The sequence below is a fragment of the Antechinus flavipes genome, chromosome 3, assembly GCF_016432865.1.
Source record: "Antechinus flavipes isolate AdamAnt ecotype Samford, QLD, Australia chromosome 3, AdamAnt_v2, whole genome shotgun sequence".
NCBI classification, from domain to species: domain Eukaryota; kingdom Metazoa; phylum Chordata; class Mammalia; order Dasyuromorphia; family Dasyuridae; genus Antechinus; species Antechinus flavipes.
The window spans coordinates 611747350-611766481 of NC_067400.1; the positions used below are offsets into that span (position 1 = coordinate 611747350).

Consider the following 19132-nt stretch of genomic DNA (forward strand, 5'->3'; position numbering starts at 1 on the left):
GGTGAGCTCCTTGTGGAAGCGCGCGGGCTGTGGCGCCGGGCGTGCGCGTGCTCGTGCGCGGGGGGAATTGGGCGGGGGGCCTGTGGGTGTTTGTGGCCAGGTGTGTGTGCGCTTTCTGAGTGTGTCAGCGTGGGTGTGCCCTGGCGGCCAGAGGGGCGTGGGCGCTGTGAGTGCTCCCTGTGCGTGCGAGGCCTCCCGCCGACGGCCGGGGGTCAAAGGGGCCCCACCTCCAAGTGTCCCTCCCCCTCCGTCTGTCTCCTTCTCTTACTCTCCCTCCTTCTGTCAGTTCTGTCTTTCTCTTTCTCTTATTCTTTCCCTGTCTCCCTCTTTTTCTCTGTCTCTGTCTCCCTCAATCTCTGTGTTTGTCTCCTGTCTCTTCCTCTGTCTCTGTCTTTCTGTCTCTCTCTGTCTCTGACCCTGTTTCTCTCTGTCTCCCTCTGTCTCCTTCTATGGCCCCCCCTCTAGCTCTTTCTCTCTCTCTCTCTCTCTCTCTCTCTCTCTCTCTCTCTCTCTGTCTCTCTCTGTCTCTGTCTCTCTGTTTCTCTCTTTCCCTCTATCTCTCTCTCTGTGTCTCCTGTCTCTGTCTCTGTCTCTGTCTCTCTCCCTCTCTGTGTGTGTGTGTCTCCTTCTATCTCTGTCTCTCTGTTTCTCTCTCTCTCTCTCTCTCTGTGTCTCCTGTCTCTGTCTTTCTCTCTCTCTCTCTCTCTGTCTCCCTTCTGTCTCTGTCTCTCTGTCTCTCTCTTTGTCTCTCTCTCTCTCTGTCTCTATCTCTGTCTCTGTCTCTCTCTCTCTGTCTCCCTCTCTGTGTGTGTCTCCTTCTGTCTCTGTCTCTCTGTTTCTCTCTTTCCCTCTATCTCTGTCTCTCTGTGTCTCCTGTCTCTGTCTCTGTCTCCCTCTCTGTATCTCCTTCTATGCCCCCCCCCAGCTCTTTTTCTCTCCCTCCTCCCTCCTTTTCTCCCCTCCCCCTTTCCCTTGTTGCACACAGAGAAGCTGCTTGACCTTGACCCCATGGTCAGAGCAGACTCAAGCATCTTGGATCCAGTCCCGTGGTTTCTCTGGAACACGCCCCCCCCTCCCCCAATGGCTGCACCTGGAGCTCTGTACTGACCAGTCATGACCCCCCCCCCCCTCCCCCCCCCCCCCCCCAGCCTCCCTCAGCCTTCTCTGTGGCCTTTCGCTTGTTAGACAAAACAGCTTACATAACAGCTTTCCGGCTGCGTCTCCCAGGGACTCCCTCTGGGTCCAAGTTCATTTAAGCCCCGCTCCTCTGTCCTTCCTGGGCCCTCCGCTCCTCTGCGATGTCCCCCGATTTGCTACTTGGGGGGTCCTCTTCATTTCAGTCCCACCCAACCAAGGGGGAGACGCCTCCCGAGGACTCTTCCAGTGGGGCCCGGGCAGAGCAGTTTGGGTCCGTTTTGGGGAGAGGGTGGGACCCTGGTGAAGTCTGAGCATCCAGAGCCCAAGCAAGTAGGCGGGACCCTGTAATGTCTGAAGCATCTCTTTGAAAAGAGAAGTTTTCCCACAGGAAAACAGGAAAGGGCAACGGGTCCTTGTGTAGAGTAGGGAAGTGGAAGGTCTCTCCTATGGCTTCTGGGGGTCCTCAGCCTCTTATTACTGGGTGCAGTAATCTGTTCACCGCTGACTCCTCACTGGGGGTGCTCCCTCATCTCCCCTTTGGAAGCCCACCCTTCCCCGGCCCTTGTCATGCTAGCCTTCACCCCGTAATCTGTGACCTTAGCTTTTCCTGCATCCTCTCTAGGATTTTATTTTGTCTTTACTGGGAGCTTAGAAGGAAGATGCTTCTGCAAAACACCAACCACAAACCCAAGGGTTCTAGTTTTCAGTAATGGGGGGGAGCACCAGCTCGGGGGCACAGAGCTGCCAACTCGGCCTCTGTGTCCTGAATCCCAGGCCCCGCCTCTGCCCCTCTGAGCCTGCTGGGATCACAGGATCGTGATGGAGGCCCCCACCTGGGATTGATGGGAAAGGGTCACCCCCAAACGGTGGTGTTTCTGTGTGTGTTTGCACTCCCCTGGAACTCTGTACTGAGCAGAAATCATTTCTTCCCCTCACCCCCAATCTCTATGGACTTTAGGTGGTTATGCAAAACCACTTATGTAACAGCTTCTCTCTCTTTTTCTCCCTCTCTCTGTCCCGCCCCCCCTTCTCTCTCTCTCTCTCTCTCTCTCTCTCTCTCTCTCTCTCTCTGCCTCTCTCTGTCCTCCCCCCCCTTCTCTGTCTCTTTCTCTGTCTCTGTCTCTCTCTCTCTCTCTCTCTCTCTCTCTCTCTCTCTCTGTCTCTCTCTGTGTCTCTTGCCTCCTTTTTGCTGTTAAGGATTTTCTTCCAAAGGAGAGACTAGAGGAAGAGGAGGAAGGAATGGCAACTGGGTTCTTGACTGTTGCATCCCAGGTGAGTTGGAGGGGGGAGGGGAGTCTTTTTTTTTTTAAATCAAAAATGCCATTTCTAGGTCAACCACATTTCCCCCTTTACCCTATAGTGTCTCTGCCCTAACAAAATCAATCCAGGAAACTGCCTCAGTTCCCCTTCTCCAGGAAACTGGGTCCCCCTTGAGCACTAAATCATGCTAACAACTGGCATTCCCATAACATTTTAAGGTTTACAAAGTACTTTATGTGTGACCATTGGGAAACCAATCCAGTCAGCAGCTGCTGTGTGCAAAGTGCTGGACACTTAATACAATGGATGAAATAGTCCATATGCCCAAGGTCTCAGGAGCCAAAGGTGGAGACATATTTACACCAAAAAGAGAAATAATGAATACTGGGTCATTGGCGGTGGGAGACTCAGGCATCTGAGGGGACTGAGCTTCAGAGACAGCCAAGAATCCTAGAGACAGAGGAGAGAAGGGGGCATTCTGGGAAGGGGGAACAGAGAGCCGTGCAGAAGCCCAACAGAGTGTTTCTTGCTTTGGAACAGGCCTGTGACCATCTTTAGTTCAATTCAACAAACATTGAACAAGCATTTTAAAAAATCTTTTATTATAAACTTGGCAAACATCAGCAAAAACAACTAGACAAACACATTTGGGGGGGCAGGCGATTGGGGTTAAAGGACTTGCCCAACATCACACAGCTGGGAAGTGTTAAGTGTCTGAAGCAGGATTTGAATTCAGGTTCTCCTGACCCCCGATGGGTGCTCTATGCACCACAGTATCAGATGTACTTTTTAAAAGGGGTAAAATGTTGCTCCAAATGCTTAGATTTTAGTACAGCAGAACCAAATGAATTCTGGGATTGATAAAGTTCTTTTTCACCCACTGTACAAAATACATGATCCTGGTGGGATCCTCCCTGGTCACTGCTTGTGAGTCACAGCGTGGACTGTCGGCTCTCCTGAATGGCCGGACGGGCCAGGATGGCGCAGCCCAAGTCAGCAGCCTCGGGCTCCAGGGCCGTGTTTCCCGTGGCAGAGGAGCCTTCATTTCCATAGTCGTGCTGATAACAGCTGCTGCTTCTGGGCTCTGTTTGCATCACTGAGCATCATTTCCCGCGTGTCTCCCCACATTTCTCTGCGTTCTTCCTGTGCAGCATCCCCACGGCGCGGTAACATGATGACATCCATATGCTCAGCTTGGTTATTATTGGTTTTTTAAGATAAGAAGCAAAATTATCTGCTGAGAGTGGGAAGTGTGATATCCTTGGGCAAAGATGTTTCCCTGAGACTTTCTCAGTGATGGCGGATTCGGACGCCCCGGACCGGTGACGGGCAGAGAGACGTGGCCGCAGAGCCTCCAAGCCTTGTCCCTTGCTCCTCTGGCTGCTCGGCCGAGGCTTCTGGGAAAGGCCGTCAGGACCGGACCTGCTCCCCCTGATCGGGGCCCCTCCCCTGGCTTACAGCCACCTCCCCGACCCTCGTGGATCCCAGCACCGGATCCCTGCGCCTTTGGGGAGGCGGTCCCAGGTTAAGCTGAGGACTGTGAGACAAATGTCCCCCGCCTCTCAGCGAGGAAAGGGACCGAGGCTGGACCTGTGATTGCTCAGGGCGTTCCCAGGTGAGGAGAGCCTTCCGTTGTAGGGCAGCCCCCCCCCCCCGCAATTTAAGGGTGTTAAGAGTTGCCTAGAAAACCACAAAATCGAGGGCCTGGTTCCCTCATGCAGCCAGCACGGGTCGGAGGCAGAGCTTTCCGGCTCCATCCAGCTCTCCCCCAGGCAGCCGCAGCGACTCCAGGTGCTTCATGACTGGGTCGGAGTCACCCGGAGTTAACTCTTCTCCTCCTTCCGGACTGGGACCCCATTAGTCCTGCCTGGACAGAGCTGCTTTGCTGTGGTGTAGACAGACGGGTATACAGCTCCCTTTGCAAACCCTGCCGATCCTGTGACTCCCAGGAAAGACCACCCCGCCCCCAAGCAGAAGTTCTTCCTGTTGCCTGGGCTTGGAGGGACCTTAGCGCTTTATTGTGTGCCCTCGTGGGCTCAGGACCCCTCGCCTCTCGTGCCACGAGATGCAGGGAAGGAGGGAGGAGGAAGTCCGGTTACCTGTTTACATCGGCCTTGGCGGGGCAGGAGCTGGGCTCCAGACTTCTGCCAGAGCCCCCTGGACAGCACCAGTGCTCCCTGGGCAGCAGCAGTGCTCCCTGGACAGCACCAGTGCTCCCGACCCTGTGGGCAGCCCACAAGCCGCAGTGAGAAAGCCACGGCCGCCGGCCCCTCCCAGACTCGCTGACGCCCCGGTCCCTGGGACTGATGTCAGGCTGCCCCATGCAGCCCAACCCGGCCCAGCCTCGACCCTCAGAAGCTGGCAGGGGGCGTTCCAGCCACAGCGGGGGAGGCCCCAGGGCTACCTGTTAAATACCTGGAAAGTTTCCCCTGCAGAGAGGAGAGTTTAAGAAATAATTACGTCATTCCCGGAATCTCCAAGGCTCCTGTGCAAGAGGAAGTGTTAGTCTTGTTTTTCCCAGCCCCAAAGGGCAGAACCCGGACTGAATGGGTATGAGCTGCAGAGGGGCAAGTGGAGCCTCAGCATCAAGAGCCTCTGTCCTCACTGGGGCTGCCCCGGGGCGGCCGGGCCCTTCTGGTGCTGCAGCGGGGCGTTCCCTGGCTGACGGATACTGCAGAGGGAATCATCGGCCCCCCAAGACCCTCCCAGCGGGGCCAGCCCTCTGCTTTTTCTCTGCCCAGGAGCTCCCCATCGCAGACCCTGCAGGTGCCCTGGGGGCTCCCTTAGGGCACAAAGTTCAAATCCTGCCACTTAGGCTTCCCGAGCAGCTGTTCCTTGTTCTGGGTCTCAGTTTCCTCATCTGTAATCTGAGGGCAGTAGGGCTCCCTGTGACCGTCATGCTGACTTTGCTCCTGGAGTCTGGCACAGTGCCCGGAACCCTGAGGGTGCTGGCTGATGTCCCAGAAGGACTCTGGGGTCCTGGGGTGGGGGGCGGCCCCTGGACAAGCAGAACGCATGTGATGTTTCAGGAGCCGGTGACGTTCCGGGATGTGGCCGTGGACTTCAGCCGGGAGGAGTGGGGGCTGCTGGACCCCGCCCAGAGGGGCCTCTACAGGGCCGTGATGCTGGAGAACTACAGGAGCCTGGCCTCCCTGGGTAAGGGGGGAGGCGGCGAATCCGCCCTTTGGGGCAGGTTGGCCCTGGGGGCTGTCACTTCTGGGGGGCAGGGATGCAGTCAGGGATGGGCCGGCCTCCACAGGCCTTAGTTTCCCCATCTGTGGGATGGGTCCTCAGGTCCTGCCAGCTCTGACCAGGCCCAGCTGGCCCCAGGCCCTCGGCAGCTCAGCAGGAGGTGCTTCTGCTCCCCAAGCCTTGTTGTCATTGTCAGAACCAGGTGGCTTCATTGTCCGGCCCCCTGAAGGCCGTCCTCCATCCTCCTGTTCCCTGGAGTCCTCCCCAGTGCAGACACCTCGGGGGGCAGCTCCCCTGCTGTCATGGACACTGACATCGTCCCTCTGAGAAACGCCCACCCAGGCCGTGACCAGGCCCTGCCCCCACCTGCCCCAGGCGTCCTGTCCGGCCCACCTGGAGCCTGAGCCCGTCTCATTTGTCTCCCCCCAACCAGGGCTCGTCCTCGCCAAGCCTGAGCTGGTCTGTCTCCTAGAACGAGGCGGGGAGCCGTGGAAGCCGGACCCAGGACTCCCGGGAGGCCCGTGCTCAGGTGCGTCCCCAGCTTTGTAGATACAGGGCCTTCACAGAGGCCGGGACAGAGATGGGAGGCCGGGACAGAGATGGGAGGCCAGGACCTTTGTAGAGGCCGGGAGCACGTGGCCAGGCTAGAGAGGGGAGGCCGGGCTGAGCAGAATCCCTGCAAGGGCAGGCCACACGCCAGGTGGGCTTGAGCGCTCTAATCCAGGGCCTCAGATTGGAGGGAGACCACCGTGAGAAGTGGGCAGGACTGGATTATGAAGTGATTGCTACTAAGGAGTGTGATGTTGAAAAAGGTCCAAGAGACAAAATTTCTCGGTAATTTAACCATTTTAGGAAGAAGGCCAGGTAAAAAGGGCTTTTGTTTTAAGGAAGTCAGAGGCAGAGAGAATTATCAGAGCTGGTGCAGCAGCTAAAATCCCAGCAAAGTGACCAAAGGCATTACGGTTCGCAAGAACACTCTAGCTGAATTCTGGATTAATTAATTCCCATCCAGACATAGACCCTCGTCCGGAGGGTCCTTTATCTGTGTGACTTTTCCCCTTTTTAGTGGTCCCAGAGCTCATGAGACCCACTGCAGCCAGTCCGTGGCCTCCACACCTGAGCTCCCGGACCTGTGGCTCTGCCATGTTTCATGATACTGTCAGGGCCTGTGTTGTCCCGTGTTTGATACTGTTAATCACAGGACCTTGGCTCTGGTAATATCTGCCATGGGGTCTCATCCTTCCCCATTGGATTATTCTTGGATGACTGGTTAAAGACTGAAGGATGCAGGTTATGCTCCCGAGTCAAATGCCGTGGTTGTTGATGATCACCATCACCCAATACCCACCAGGGAACCTTGGGCTCGGTGCACCCTCCAGTCACGTGGGCGGCAGCGAGCCGCGGTCTGCCTGCGCCTTATGCCTTTGTTGAGATCACGCTCAGTGTGTTTAGATTTTCTTTGGAGATAAAAAGATGGACATGTGAGTCAGCAAAATTTGTGGGGGGTTAATTCAAATTTTCGATCAAAGAGGCTTACAAAGCAGGGCCAAATCTTGGCCCAGATCCGTGGCCTTTATCAAGGTGGGATCAAAAGGAATGGACAGTCAACAAACAAAGAAAATGCTTTTGTTCCTTGACCAGCTCCAGGCCTGCCCCAAATTCTACCAGCCTTGGCTGGTTTCTTTCCTTCTTTCTTTATCAAAGAATACGGTTGTGGCCGGTGTGCCGAAGGGCCTGCTTCCGTGGAGTTTGCCTGGGGTCACCTTGACTACGGCCTCATAGTCTTAATAGGTTCGGCTCTTTCTTTAAAAAAAGTTTGAGGTTTTCCTTTGAGAATTTTGCTGCAGGGTCATTAGGTGCATCTCTGTTTGGGATTGCCGTGTAATATCTCCCTTAATCTCTCGTAATATTATCCATAAAGGCTCCCGGGGTGATGGGACTTAGCTGGGCTTCACACTGAGCTTAACAGAGACTTATTTTTAACTTTCTGATGCACTTTGCTGTCTTATGAAACAACTCCTCATAGTCTTTTTCTATCCTCACTAAAGTTTTTCTAAATAAAATTATATTCTGAACTACTAATTCTGTACACACATATGTGCATATCTATATATTTGTGCACATGTGTATATATGTGTGTGTGTGTATACATATGTTGCTCACAAGATAGTCAGAACAAGCGATACAAGGACAATCTCAAGGTCTCCCTTAACAACTTTGGAACTGATTATGTGATGGGGAGATGCTGCCCAGCCTGGCCTGCCCTCATCAAAGTGCTGCGCTCTGTAGCCCAAAGGAAACCCAAAATACTCAGTCAGAGAATCCGCCCCGATGGTCATAAGGACCGTTCGTGTGCAGCCTGCGGCAGAGCATCGAGCGCGTACTTGTCTGATCAGCCACAGTCGAACCGTAACATAGTAACTCGACTGTAACATAGTGATGTCATCTTGGTCCCCTTCAAGAACAAAGGATACAACCAACACATGTACATCTGCCTAAGGGCAGAGGGTGACATGGGAGACAGAGCATGAGGGCTATACCCTGCTTGCCTCAGTTTCCTCATCTGTAAAATGAGCTGGAGAAGGAAATGGTAAACACTGCAGTGTCTCTGCCAAGGAAATCCCAAATGGGGTCACAGAGAGTCAGACATAACTAAATGACAAGATATACATGCATATGTAAATATAAAAATGCATGTACACATATATAATATGTACATAAAATAGAGAGATTACATAGAGATTATATACAGAATAGTCTTGGATTAATTTATTAGTGTATGTATACACACACTCACACACACAGACACACACACTCACACACAATCACACTCACACACACACTCACACAGACACACAATCACACATACAGACACATTCACACACACATAGACACAACACAGACACACACACACACATATAAAAATACACACACACATACTTTGCATTGTTAGTTTCTTTCTAGAATTCCTCTACCAGCTCTTCCTCCAACAGATGTCGGTTCCCAGACTCCCATTCCCTTCAGATAGGCCTGTTCACTCTTGCTCACCTTGAGCCCAGAGATGACATGACCCATCATCCAGTGAGATTCTCTTTCTTGTTTCTCTTATTTCATAATAAAAGCGGCTCCTTTCATAGCCTTTCTTTAGGACCTGGTAGCATTGAGCTGGGCCTGGGCTTGGGCCACAAGCCGACTTCCACATGCTGAGACCTCTGAGGGAGGTGGGGATGAGAAGGTCAGAAAGTCACTCTCTCCCTGGATTGGAGCCCTTCTCCACTTTCTGCCTGCAGTCTCCCCTTCGCCCCCCAATTCAAACGTGATGACTGTAGCCAGGATTTATATTGTTTTTTGATATTTGCAAAGCCCTTGACAAATAGTATCTCATTTCATTTGATGTAGAGTACACGACTCTTCTCAAATAATGGAAAGATTTAGGAGTATAAAGATATAAAGTAGGACAGTAAAGGAAGGTCCTCTACCCCTTTGGGCAAAGGGAACTCTTCAATAATGAGTCCTCACTCTGCTTTCCAGCCCAGAGGCCTCTTCTCTAATTTTTTTTTATGATTAAAATTATGATTATTTATGATTAAATTTATGATTAAAATTATCTCATTTAGTATCTTATTTTTCCCCAATTACATGTAAGAACCATTTTTAACATTTGTTTTTAAAACTTTGATTCCCGGGGCTGCTGGGTGGTGCAGTGGATAGAGCACCAGTACTAAAGTCAGGAGGACCTGAGTTCAAATCTGGTCTCAGACACTTAATAGTTCTTGGCCCTGGGCAAGTCACTCAATTCCAATTATCTCAGCCAAAAAAAAAAAAAAAAAAAAAAAAAAAACCTAGGGAAAAAGGAAAAAAAAAAAAAACTTTGATTCTCAGATTCTCTTCCTTATTATGTCCCTCCTCCTCCCCCTCATTGAGAAGACAAGCAATTCAATACTGGTTATGCATGTGTAGTCATGCAGAACATTTCCATAATAATCATGTTGTCCAAGAAAACAGACCAAAAAACAAAAAACCTCATAAAAAAAAGTTTCAGAAGCATGCTGCAGTCCGTTTTCAGACACCACCTGTTCTTTCTCTGGGGACGATGGCAGTTTTCATGGACAACCCTTCAGCGTTGTCTGGTATCATGGTAATGCTGAGAAGAGCAAAGTCATTCACGGCTGATCGTCTTACAACATTGTGTCACCTTATGCACAGTATGATGTCTGACCTTTGAAAACTCTCATTTTGCTGTTCCCCCTATTTTCACTCCAGTCTCAGATTCATTGATCTCCTTCAGCCTCCTTTTCCCTTGAGAAGCAATCCCAGGCCTCCTATGTTGGGGCCTTTTTTTTTTCCTCTCTGCAGCAGATACTTTGCTATAGCATCTCCACTGCCATCGGTTCATCCTGGATTTTCTCAGCTTTCCAGAATCACTGGTCAGCCTTTAAAAACTCCCTTCTGTTTTTAAAATTCTACTTTCTCACTTTACTAGCCTGCCGTGGCCAGCTGAAGACCCCAGTGCTTTACAGAGGCTACCCTCTCCCCTTTGGGGGAAACTTAATTCAAATATACATTTATATTGTAAGAAATATTATGACCATTTTTCTCTGAAATCTCCTTTATTGTCAATGCTCAAGTCATAAAATTATAAAATTTTATATTTACTTTATATCACATTCACCACCACCATCACCCCCCAAATTCAAAAGGACTTTTTTGAGCAGTTGGGAGAAAAGAGTGCTATTATAATAATAGTAATAGGCAGTTACACCACGATATCAGAAACCTTCTGACTCTGAGGTTAGAAACTGGAGAGAAAAGGGGGAATCGGCCTGGAACCTTCTGTCTTCTTTACATCTTATATGCAGTCAGTGACCAAGCTAGTGTTCATTTTTTTACACTGACCTAAATTTATTGCTTTCTTCCTTGTTACTTACTACTGCCCATTGACTTCTGTGATAATCCAGATCTTCCCTAAAATTGCTCTGGAATACACCTGACTCCCTGGATGTCAAGGCCCTCCATAATTTGATCTTTTCCCAAGCTTGTTTGCAGCCGGGTGGAGCCATAGTGGATAGAGCACCAGGCCTGGAGTCAGCAAAACTTATTTTCCTGTCTTCAAACCTAGCCCTAGACACTTCCTAGCTGTTAAAGATGGGGTAAATCACTGGAAACTTGCTTGCTTTGGTTCTTCCTCTGTAAAATAAGCTAGGCAGCCGAGCGGACCACATCGTCCTAAATGAGGTCCCAGAGATTCAGATAAATAACTAAAAATACCAAACAACTGAACACTGAACAATAAAAATAGCTGAGCAACCACCACCACCACCATCTTATTTCCCTCTTCTGCTCTTTCTCACATTTATCTGCAACCTCTCTCCCTGGGCTGCTGTGAAGAAATCAATTTATAGCCACTAAATAGTGGGTCAACATGAGCTAGTCTCCTCCCACCCCAAGATTATCTGTGACACACTTCATTGAAAGCCCAGATCATTCTTCTTCTGTGAAGCTTTCCTTCACTGCATGAAGTGTTTAATAAATGTCTTCTGAATGGAACCATCTCATATTGACCGCCATACTCAGAAAGTATCCAATTTTATAATCTTTGTCATGATCTCATAAGTAGCTGTATCTTGCCCTACGTAGTTGTCTTGTTTCACATGTGCTAGTTTGTTTTTTCCAGGTAGAAGAGAATCTCCTGGAGGGAAAGGACATACCTTATACTTAGATAATAATAATGATAACTGGCAATATGCACTTTGAGGTTGGCAGGCTACTTTATATTATCACCAAAGTCTTCTAATTCTCACAACAAACCAATAATACTATAGATATAACCCCCATCTTGCAGATGAGAAAATTGAAGCTTCTAGAGAATAAATGACATGGTCACACAATTAGTGTCAGTGTCTAAATTTGACCCAATTGTGTCTTGACATCTGCCCAATGTACTTTCTCCATTATACTTTGACTTCCCCCACCTCTGCCCTGGACCTAAGTTCACTTATCTATAAAATGTTGGGATTGGACTAGGTGGCCTTCCAAGGCTTCTCCCATTCTAGATTTTTGAACTTCTGAAATCCAGCTGTAGTGTTTGCAACTATTTAGTATTTAAACAATTTATCTGTTGATTAGGTATTTATTCTGGCATCAGGCTCAGGAGGAACCTTTACCCTTTTATCTTTTAAAATAAAATTTATCTTAAAAAAAAAAACCCGTTGTTTCTCTGCCTTTTGTCTCAGGATATCCACTCATTCATTTTTTATTTACCGAGTACTTCCTAGGTGCAAAAAACAAAGTACAAAAGAAATATGATTTATCCCCTACCCTGAATATAAAAGAGTTAGAAGATGAATAATTAAGCTATCATGATGATTTGGATAACACATGTTATAGAACATGTATTCCTGAAAAGGAAGGAGAGGAAATCTTTAGGCTCCAGTGGTTATGTCAGGCTTTCTAGAAGAAGGAAGACCTTTAGCTAAGCTCTGAAAAGTGAGTAAGATTTAGGTAGATGGAAAGGAAGGGGAGAGGCACAGAACCCATTGGGTAAAGGAAACACCCAAGATGTGAATGATCAATCCCAGCAAAAGTGAACTGCGGCATGTGTTGGAGTGTAGTGATGGGTAGGATAGGGTAGGTGCCATTGGACTGGATTGTGGCAATTTTGAATTCCAGGATGATTTTCATCTTTTTTTTTTTAAACCACTGGATTTTATTTTATTTTATTTTTAATAACTTTTTATTGACAGAACCCATGCCAGGGTAATTTTTTACAACATTAACCCTTGCACTTACTTCTGTTTCGATTTTTCCCCTCCCTCCCTCCAACCCCTCCCCCCGATGGCAAGCAGTCCTTTACATGTTAAATATGTCACAGTATATCCTAGATACAATATATGTGTGCAGAACCGAACAGTTCTCTTGTTGCACAGGGAGAATTGGATTCAGAAGATATAAATAACCTGGGAAGAAAAACAAAAATGCAAGCAGTTTATATTCATTTCCCAGTGTTCTTTCTTTGAGTGTAGCTGCTTCTGTCCTTCCTTGATCAATTGAAACTGAATTAGCTCTCTTTATCGAAGAGATCCACTTCTATCCGAATACATCCTCATACAGTATCGTTGTTGAGGTATATAATGATCTCGAGGTTCTGCTCATTTCACTTAGCAGATGATTTTCATCTTTACCTGATAGCTGGGAAGCCATCAAAGAAATTATAGCTAGGGATAGATACAGTAAATTTTCAGCAAATTAAATTGGTAGCAGTATTTAGGATACACTGGAGGTAGAAGGGAGAATGTTTAGAGAGACAATATTATTGACTGCATTCTATTTCCTTTTATTCATAATTTCCCACTTTAACCTGTCCATCCATCATCTTTTCCACCTCCCAGTTTAACCTTCTGTATGGACTTTATTCTCTAAATACTAGATCTCTTCCCTCAACCCACTACTCCTTTTCCATTTGTGATCTTCCTCCATTGCATGAATTTTTTGGATAATTCTCAAAGCCTTATTATCCTGGCAGATATTTTCAGTTCTATTTTCCCCACAGCAGTTTCCTTTTTCTCAACATACATTACAGAAGATTTTTTTTTTATTTCTTTCAGCCTGGGAGACCAATGCCAAGACCAAGGAACTCTCTCCAGAATGGAACAGTTCTGAAGGAAGACCATCCAAGAAAGTTATTACAAAGAATGGTCCCTCACAATTCAAGTTGAAAGAAGCCTGGAACTATGTGGGCAAATTAGAGAGAGAGCACAGAACTAAGGAGGGATATTTGAGGCGAGGGACAATCACACACCAGAAAATCGCCACTGAGGAAAGTGTCTCTGAATGTGGTGGATTTGAGGAGAACTTTGTGACACAACAGAGAATTCCTGAAAATGAGAGACCCGATAACTGTGATAAACACGGAAATGTCCTCAAACAGAATTCTGACCAAATTAAACACCAGAGAATCCATGCTGGAGAGAAGTCCTATGAATGTAATCAGTGTGGGAAGGTCTTCAGCCAGAACACGTGCCTTACCCAGCATCAGAGAATTCATACTGGTGAGAAACCCTACGAATGTAATGAATGTGGAAAGGCCTTCAGCCAGATCTCATCCCTTTATTCCCATAAGAGAACTCATACTGGAGAGAAGCCTTATACCTGCAGTGAATGTGGGAAAGCCTTCAGTTACCATGCATCCCTCACTCAACATATGCAAACTCACACTGGCGAGAAGCCCTATGAATGCAGTGAATGTGGGAAAGCTTTTAGTCGGAGTACGTATATTATTGAACATCAGAGAATTCACACTGGAGAGAAACCCTATGAATGTACTGACTGTGGGAAAACCTTCAGGTACTGCTCATCTCTTACTCAACATCAGAGAATTCATACTGGAGCAAAACCTTATGAATGCAGTGAATGTGGGAAAGCCTTCAGATACTACTCGGTCCTTACGCAGCATCGGAAAACTCACACCGGAGAGAAACCCTACGAGTGTGGCGAATGTGGGAAAACTTTCAGACAGAGCTCAGCCCTTTATTCCCATCAGAGAATCCATACAAGAGAAAAACCCTATTTATGTAGTGAATGTGGAAAAGTCTTTAGCCAGAATTCAACCCTCACCCGCCATCAACAGACTCACACTGGAGAAAAACCCTATGAGTGCAATGAATGTGGAAAAGCCTTCCGACTGAACTCGGCTCTTTTTTCACATCAGAAAACACACCCTGGAGGGAAACCCTACAAATGTAATGAATGTGGGAAAACCTTCAGCCAGAGCTCATCCCTTTCTTACCATCAAAGAACTCATACTGGGGAGAAACCATATGAATGTAGCGAATGTGGGAAATCCTTCAGTCGGAAGACATTCCTCACTCAACATCAGAGAATTCATACCGGGGAGAAACCTTATGCGTGTAATGACTGTGGGAGCGCCTTCAGTAGGCGGGCAGCCCTCACCAAGCATCAGAAACTGCACACTGCAGAACTAACCCTAGGAGTACAATGAAAGGGAGAAAAGTTGAATTTAGACTTTTCACTTTGTTAAATACCCAAGAGTCCAGTCAGCCATTATGACATTGGGATGTGAGTGGGGAAAAATGTTTGGGATGGGAGGAGTCTTACTTTAGCAATCTCCTTGGGTGGTAGAGTCATACAGATTCAAGTAGTCTGTCTGAAAATAGAATTAATACCCCTAACTTAAGAATCCATTTTAAAAAATAAAAACCTTTTTCAGTCAAAATATTTTTGAAATTTAATTTTTCCCATTAATTAAAAATGTTTCTTCTTTCTTTCCCATCTTCTCATTGAAAAAGAACAGACTTTTTTTAACCAAATATGTGCAGAAGTGTATGGGCAAACAAAACTTTCTTCATTGTTTGTATCCCCCCCAAAAAAAAGTCTCCTGCACTCTGAATCCATTACTTCTTTGTCAGGAAGTAGGTAGCATGCTTCATCGGGGGGCCTCTGGAATTGTGATTGGTCACAAAATAATTTAAACTTGAATATTAATGCAATAAAATTTAAGGGTAACCTTTTAGAACAAAGAAATGAAATAAAACTATAGTTGATTCCTTTTTACTTTCATTAAATTTCCATCTCTTCCTAACATGTCTAACCTTAATTCTTTTCATGTCTTTTTTTTTTTAGTCTCATATTTCTATCCATTATCTTTAGTTTGTTATTTATTCTTTCCCTCCCCCACCCCCCAGAAACACCGGTTGTTTCTGAGCTCGCCCTATATTATGGCTTGGGCACACAATCTCCTTCTTTCCCCCTAATTTTTTTCACTCTTAGGTTAGAGTTTTGATGCTTTTCGCTCTCCTTCTGTCCTGTAATAGTGTATGATCCAAGATTCAAAAAAAAAAAATGTTTCCTAGTCAAAGGAGAAATGGTATCTCCCAATGCTCCTAATCCCGGATGAAATTGTGCAGTACTTTCAGAATGCTTGCTGCCCCCAAACACATCTCTATCTCTTGTATTCTCCCTGTGATTTAATGGGCTGTGACTACTGAATAACCACAATCTTGTTACCCAAAATTACCCATAGTACAATGTAAAGAAGCCTGTTGGACATAATGTAGGTAGTAACATAATTCCTAAAATGCTTTATGTATAATGAGTGATATAAAAGATGTCATTAAGAATGTATGTGACTGAGACAGAAGGCGAGCTGATAATGGAGTGAAAATAAGAAGCAGTAAGTAGCTGGACAGCTTGTGTGCTGTGGGGAAGACACTAAAGGGACACTAAAAGGACTAGAGGAAGTCCTCTGGTATACCGGCTAACCCGACAGTGGAGGATTTATGGGTGGATAGTTCAGGATCACGCAAAATGAGCAAGTCTGGAGGAGAGGCTGAAGGATGCTTTGGGGAAAGAAATACTCACCCATGAAGTAATGAATCTATTGAAGTATTTAGATAGACTCCAGTGTCCATTTCATACTCCCTCCCATAGCTCTGGATGTACAGAAAATAAAGGGGTATTTGAAAATTAGCAAAGAGAAATATGAGCCTATCTCCAGTCTGAAAAGGGCTGGAAGAAACCCTGGGAGGGCAGAGAGGTGAATGGCCAGACTTCAGGGATGAGACGTGATTGGGAAAAGTCTCCCTGTAGCACAGGAAAATGAAGTTACTGCAGTAGAAGTTAGAGATTGCCCACATTGCAAGGAACTCCAGACTCTGGGGCCATGGGACCACTGGGAGCCACAATATGACTTTCAGTTGTCCACCTAGGTGACTTTGGACATGTAGGGCCGCAGAGACCACTCTGTTGACAAAGAAGATTTTTCAAAGATGTTTTCCTTGCTTATGGGTTAACTAGGATGACAGTTAGAGCAAGGCTGAAGGAATTGGATACCCCTAATCACAAATTAAATACCCCCACTATAGCTGTGATTAATCAGTGCTTACCTAAAATTTGGTTCTCTTTGCTTTGAGGAAAACCTTTCATTTTTCCACTTTTGTGGGGTTTAAGTACCCCGTTGCTTCCTGGGATGTTTCCACCCTCTCGGATGTTTCCACCACTGGAAATACAGTGTCAGTGAGCAGCCCCATTGAAGTTCATTTATGAAAACCTGGAAGATGAGGATCCTTCCCCACATCCAGCCATGAAAATGTACAGAGCCTTCCAGATCCACCAGCTGTTTCTGATCCTGTTAAACTCGGGCCTTCTCTGTTTGGTTCATTAAGAGTTCTGTTTTCCACATTTTTATACAAACTGACTTTCCCCCATACTTAATCTAATGTTAAGGCTTGCCTGGAAGACTCAGAAAGGATTCACACCAACATGTAAAACCTGACATGGATGAGAGATCAAAACTACTTGTAAATAAGAAGTGACAGGTAGCTCTGGAGCCCGGCTGAAGCAGGCTAACCAGGGAGGGGCCAGCCCAGGGGAACTACAGATGGGCCAAATTGGCCTCTCTGGCCATTCTCCATTGCGCAGATTGATGGCCTGAGTTGATAGTAGCTCCTGGTCTCTGCGAGTCCTCACACATTATCGCTCTCTCTTCTGCACCGGGCACACCCAGATCTAGACTTGGGTTTACACTCCCCAGAGCCTTATCCAACCAGGTAACTGTGGGTAGACAGGAAGACATCTTTGTAAACCTTGACTCATGAAGGAGTCAGGGATTTCTCCAGTAGTTAGAGGGATATGAAAGATAGAAAGAAGCTGGGAATCAGTATTTTCACACTTCCTGAATTAGTTCAGGAAAACAGACATTTTTCAGACCATGGGACTCTTGGGACATGGGACAGACCATCCTAGAGACTTGGAATGGTCTCCACAGCTACCTAGAAATGGGTTATTTTCTCTCTGATTAAAGAGAGAGAGAGAGAGAGAAAGAAACAGAGAGAGAGAGAGAAAGAGAGAGAAGAGAGAGAGAGAGAGAGTGGTGTAGTAGTAATAATAGTAGTAATTATGAAAGCAGTAATAGTGGTGGGAGGAGTAGTAGTAGTAGTAGTAGTAGTAATAGTAATAGTAATAGTGGTAATAGTAATAGTAGTAGTAATAGTAGCAGTAGCAGTAGCAGTAGTAGTAGTAATAGTAATAGTAGTAGTAATAAAGAAAAAGCAGTCCAAGCCTTCTATCTGCTGATCAGAGATCTTTCTATAGCAGCCTTTCCTTTTTGAGCAGGTTTGAACTACTTCAAGCTGGACTATGGAGGAGCAAACCAGGAGGAAAAGCATGGGACACATTCTGCCAGCTGTGCCCACCCCCTAGTTTCCTAGTTTCCGCTGCTTTGCTTGTCCTTATACCAAGATGGCATTAACTTTTTCCCCTCAGCCTGTTAGACTAAAAGCTTCTGGAGGGCAGGCAGTTTTTTCTTTTTTCTTTTTTATAGTAGTTTATTTTTCCAAATACACAAAAAGACAGTTTTCAACATTCTCCTTTGCAAAACCTTGTGTTGCAAAATTTTCTCCCTTCCTCTCCCTCCCTCCTTCTCAAGACAGTGAGCAATCCAATCTAGGTTAAATGTGTGAAATTCTATTAGTCACTTTTTTATCTCTATCTCCATGGGGACTTGCACATAGTGGAGCTCATAATAAATATCTGGGGACAAGCATATGACATTCCCAAAATAAGAGTAACCTCGGATCTTAGGAATGAGCCACACGGCCCCTCGGATCCTCCGGTGCCTTAGAGATGACCCTGGATACTAATGTTCTACTGGTGGAACACAAAGTCCTACAAGTCCTGCCGAGCTGGCAAGACTTTATGTCCGGGCTTGGCAACAACCGAGTCTGTTCTCCAAGGACCAGCCTAAAGTCTAATCCTCAGAGAGATCTCTGAATCCATCCTATGTCATTCTGAAAGGAAAAGCTGATAATTATCAATAAGTTCTCTCTTGGTAATGATTAGATAGCTATTATGATTCCAAAGCACTTCCCTAGAGGAAGTGGGATAAATTACTAAATAAGAGACAGTTGTTTTTCAGTCACGACCTCATTGAGTGGCAGAGACACTGGAGAAGGCTTTGCCGTTTCCTTCTCCAGCTCATTTTACAAATGAGGAAACTGAGGCAGACAGGGTGAAGTGACTTGTCCAGGATCACACAGCCAGTTTGTGTCTGAAGCTGGATTTGAATTGTGAGGGATGTAGAAGACCCTAACCCAAAATGATTACTAGAGATCACTCAGTAGAAGGCAGAAAAGTTGTTTATTGAAAACCTCCGGAGGATGAGCCGTCCCATCATGAGATAAGAAAGAGAGAGCTCGCGGGAGGAGGGCTAAAGAAGTAGTAAAGATACACAGCTTTTATAGAAGAGATTACATCACAAGTAAGAGAGCATTGAGAAGGGGAAGGGGAGGCATCTAATCGGTTGTTGCTATCCGGAGAGATTGGAATGGAAGGTTTCAGGGAAATCTCCTGGTTTCTAGGAAACAGAAAGTCAGGCCTTCAGGCTTAATCAAGCAGAGAGTGGTCCCGCTAATAGACTAAATATCGATAAATGTCAAATACCAATAAATGTCATCAGCTCAGGTTAAGTAAATATGTTTCCAGCTGGCCAAGGCTCAAGTAGATATGAGCCTGCACATATTACACAGGT

General features: G+C 46.6%; 1 protein-coding gene across 1 annotated transcript; it reads left to right on the forward strand.

Annotated features, from left to right (window-relative positions):
• Positions 1 to 5417: 5417 nt before the first annotated feature.
• On the forward strand, positions 5418 to 14812 carry LOC127556047 (zinc finger protein OZF-like). The gene is made up of 3 exons (XM_051988890.1): positions 5418 to 5553; positions 6023 to 6118; positions 13194 to 14812. The coding sequence occupies exons 1-3, from the start codon at positions 5418 to 5420 to the stop codon at positions 14585 to 14587; spliced, it is 1626 nt and encodes a 541-aa protein (XP_051844850.1). The 3' UTR covers positions 14588 to 14812.
• The last annotated feature ends 4320 nt before the right edge of the window (positions 14813 to 19132 follow it).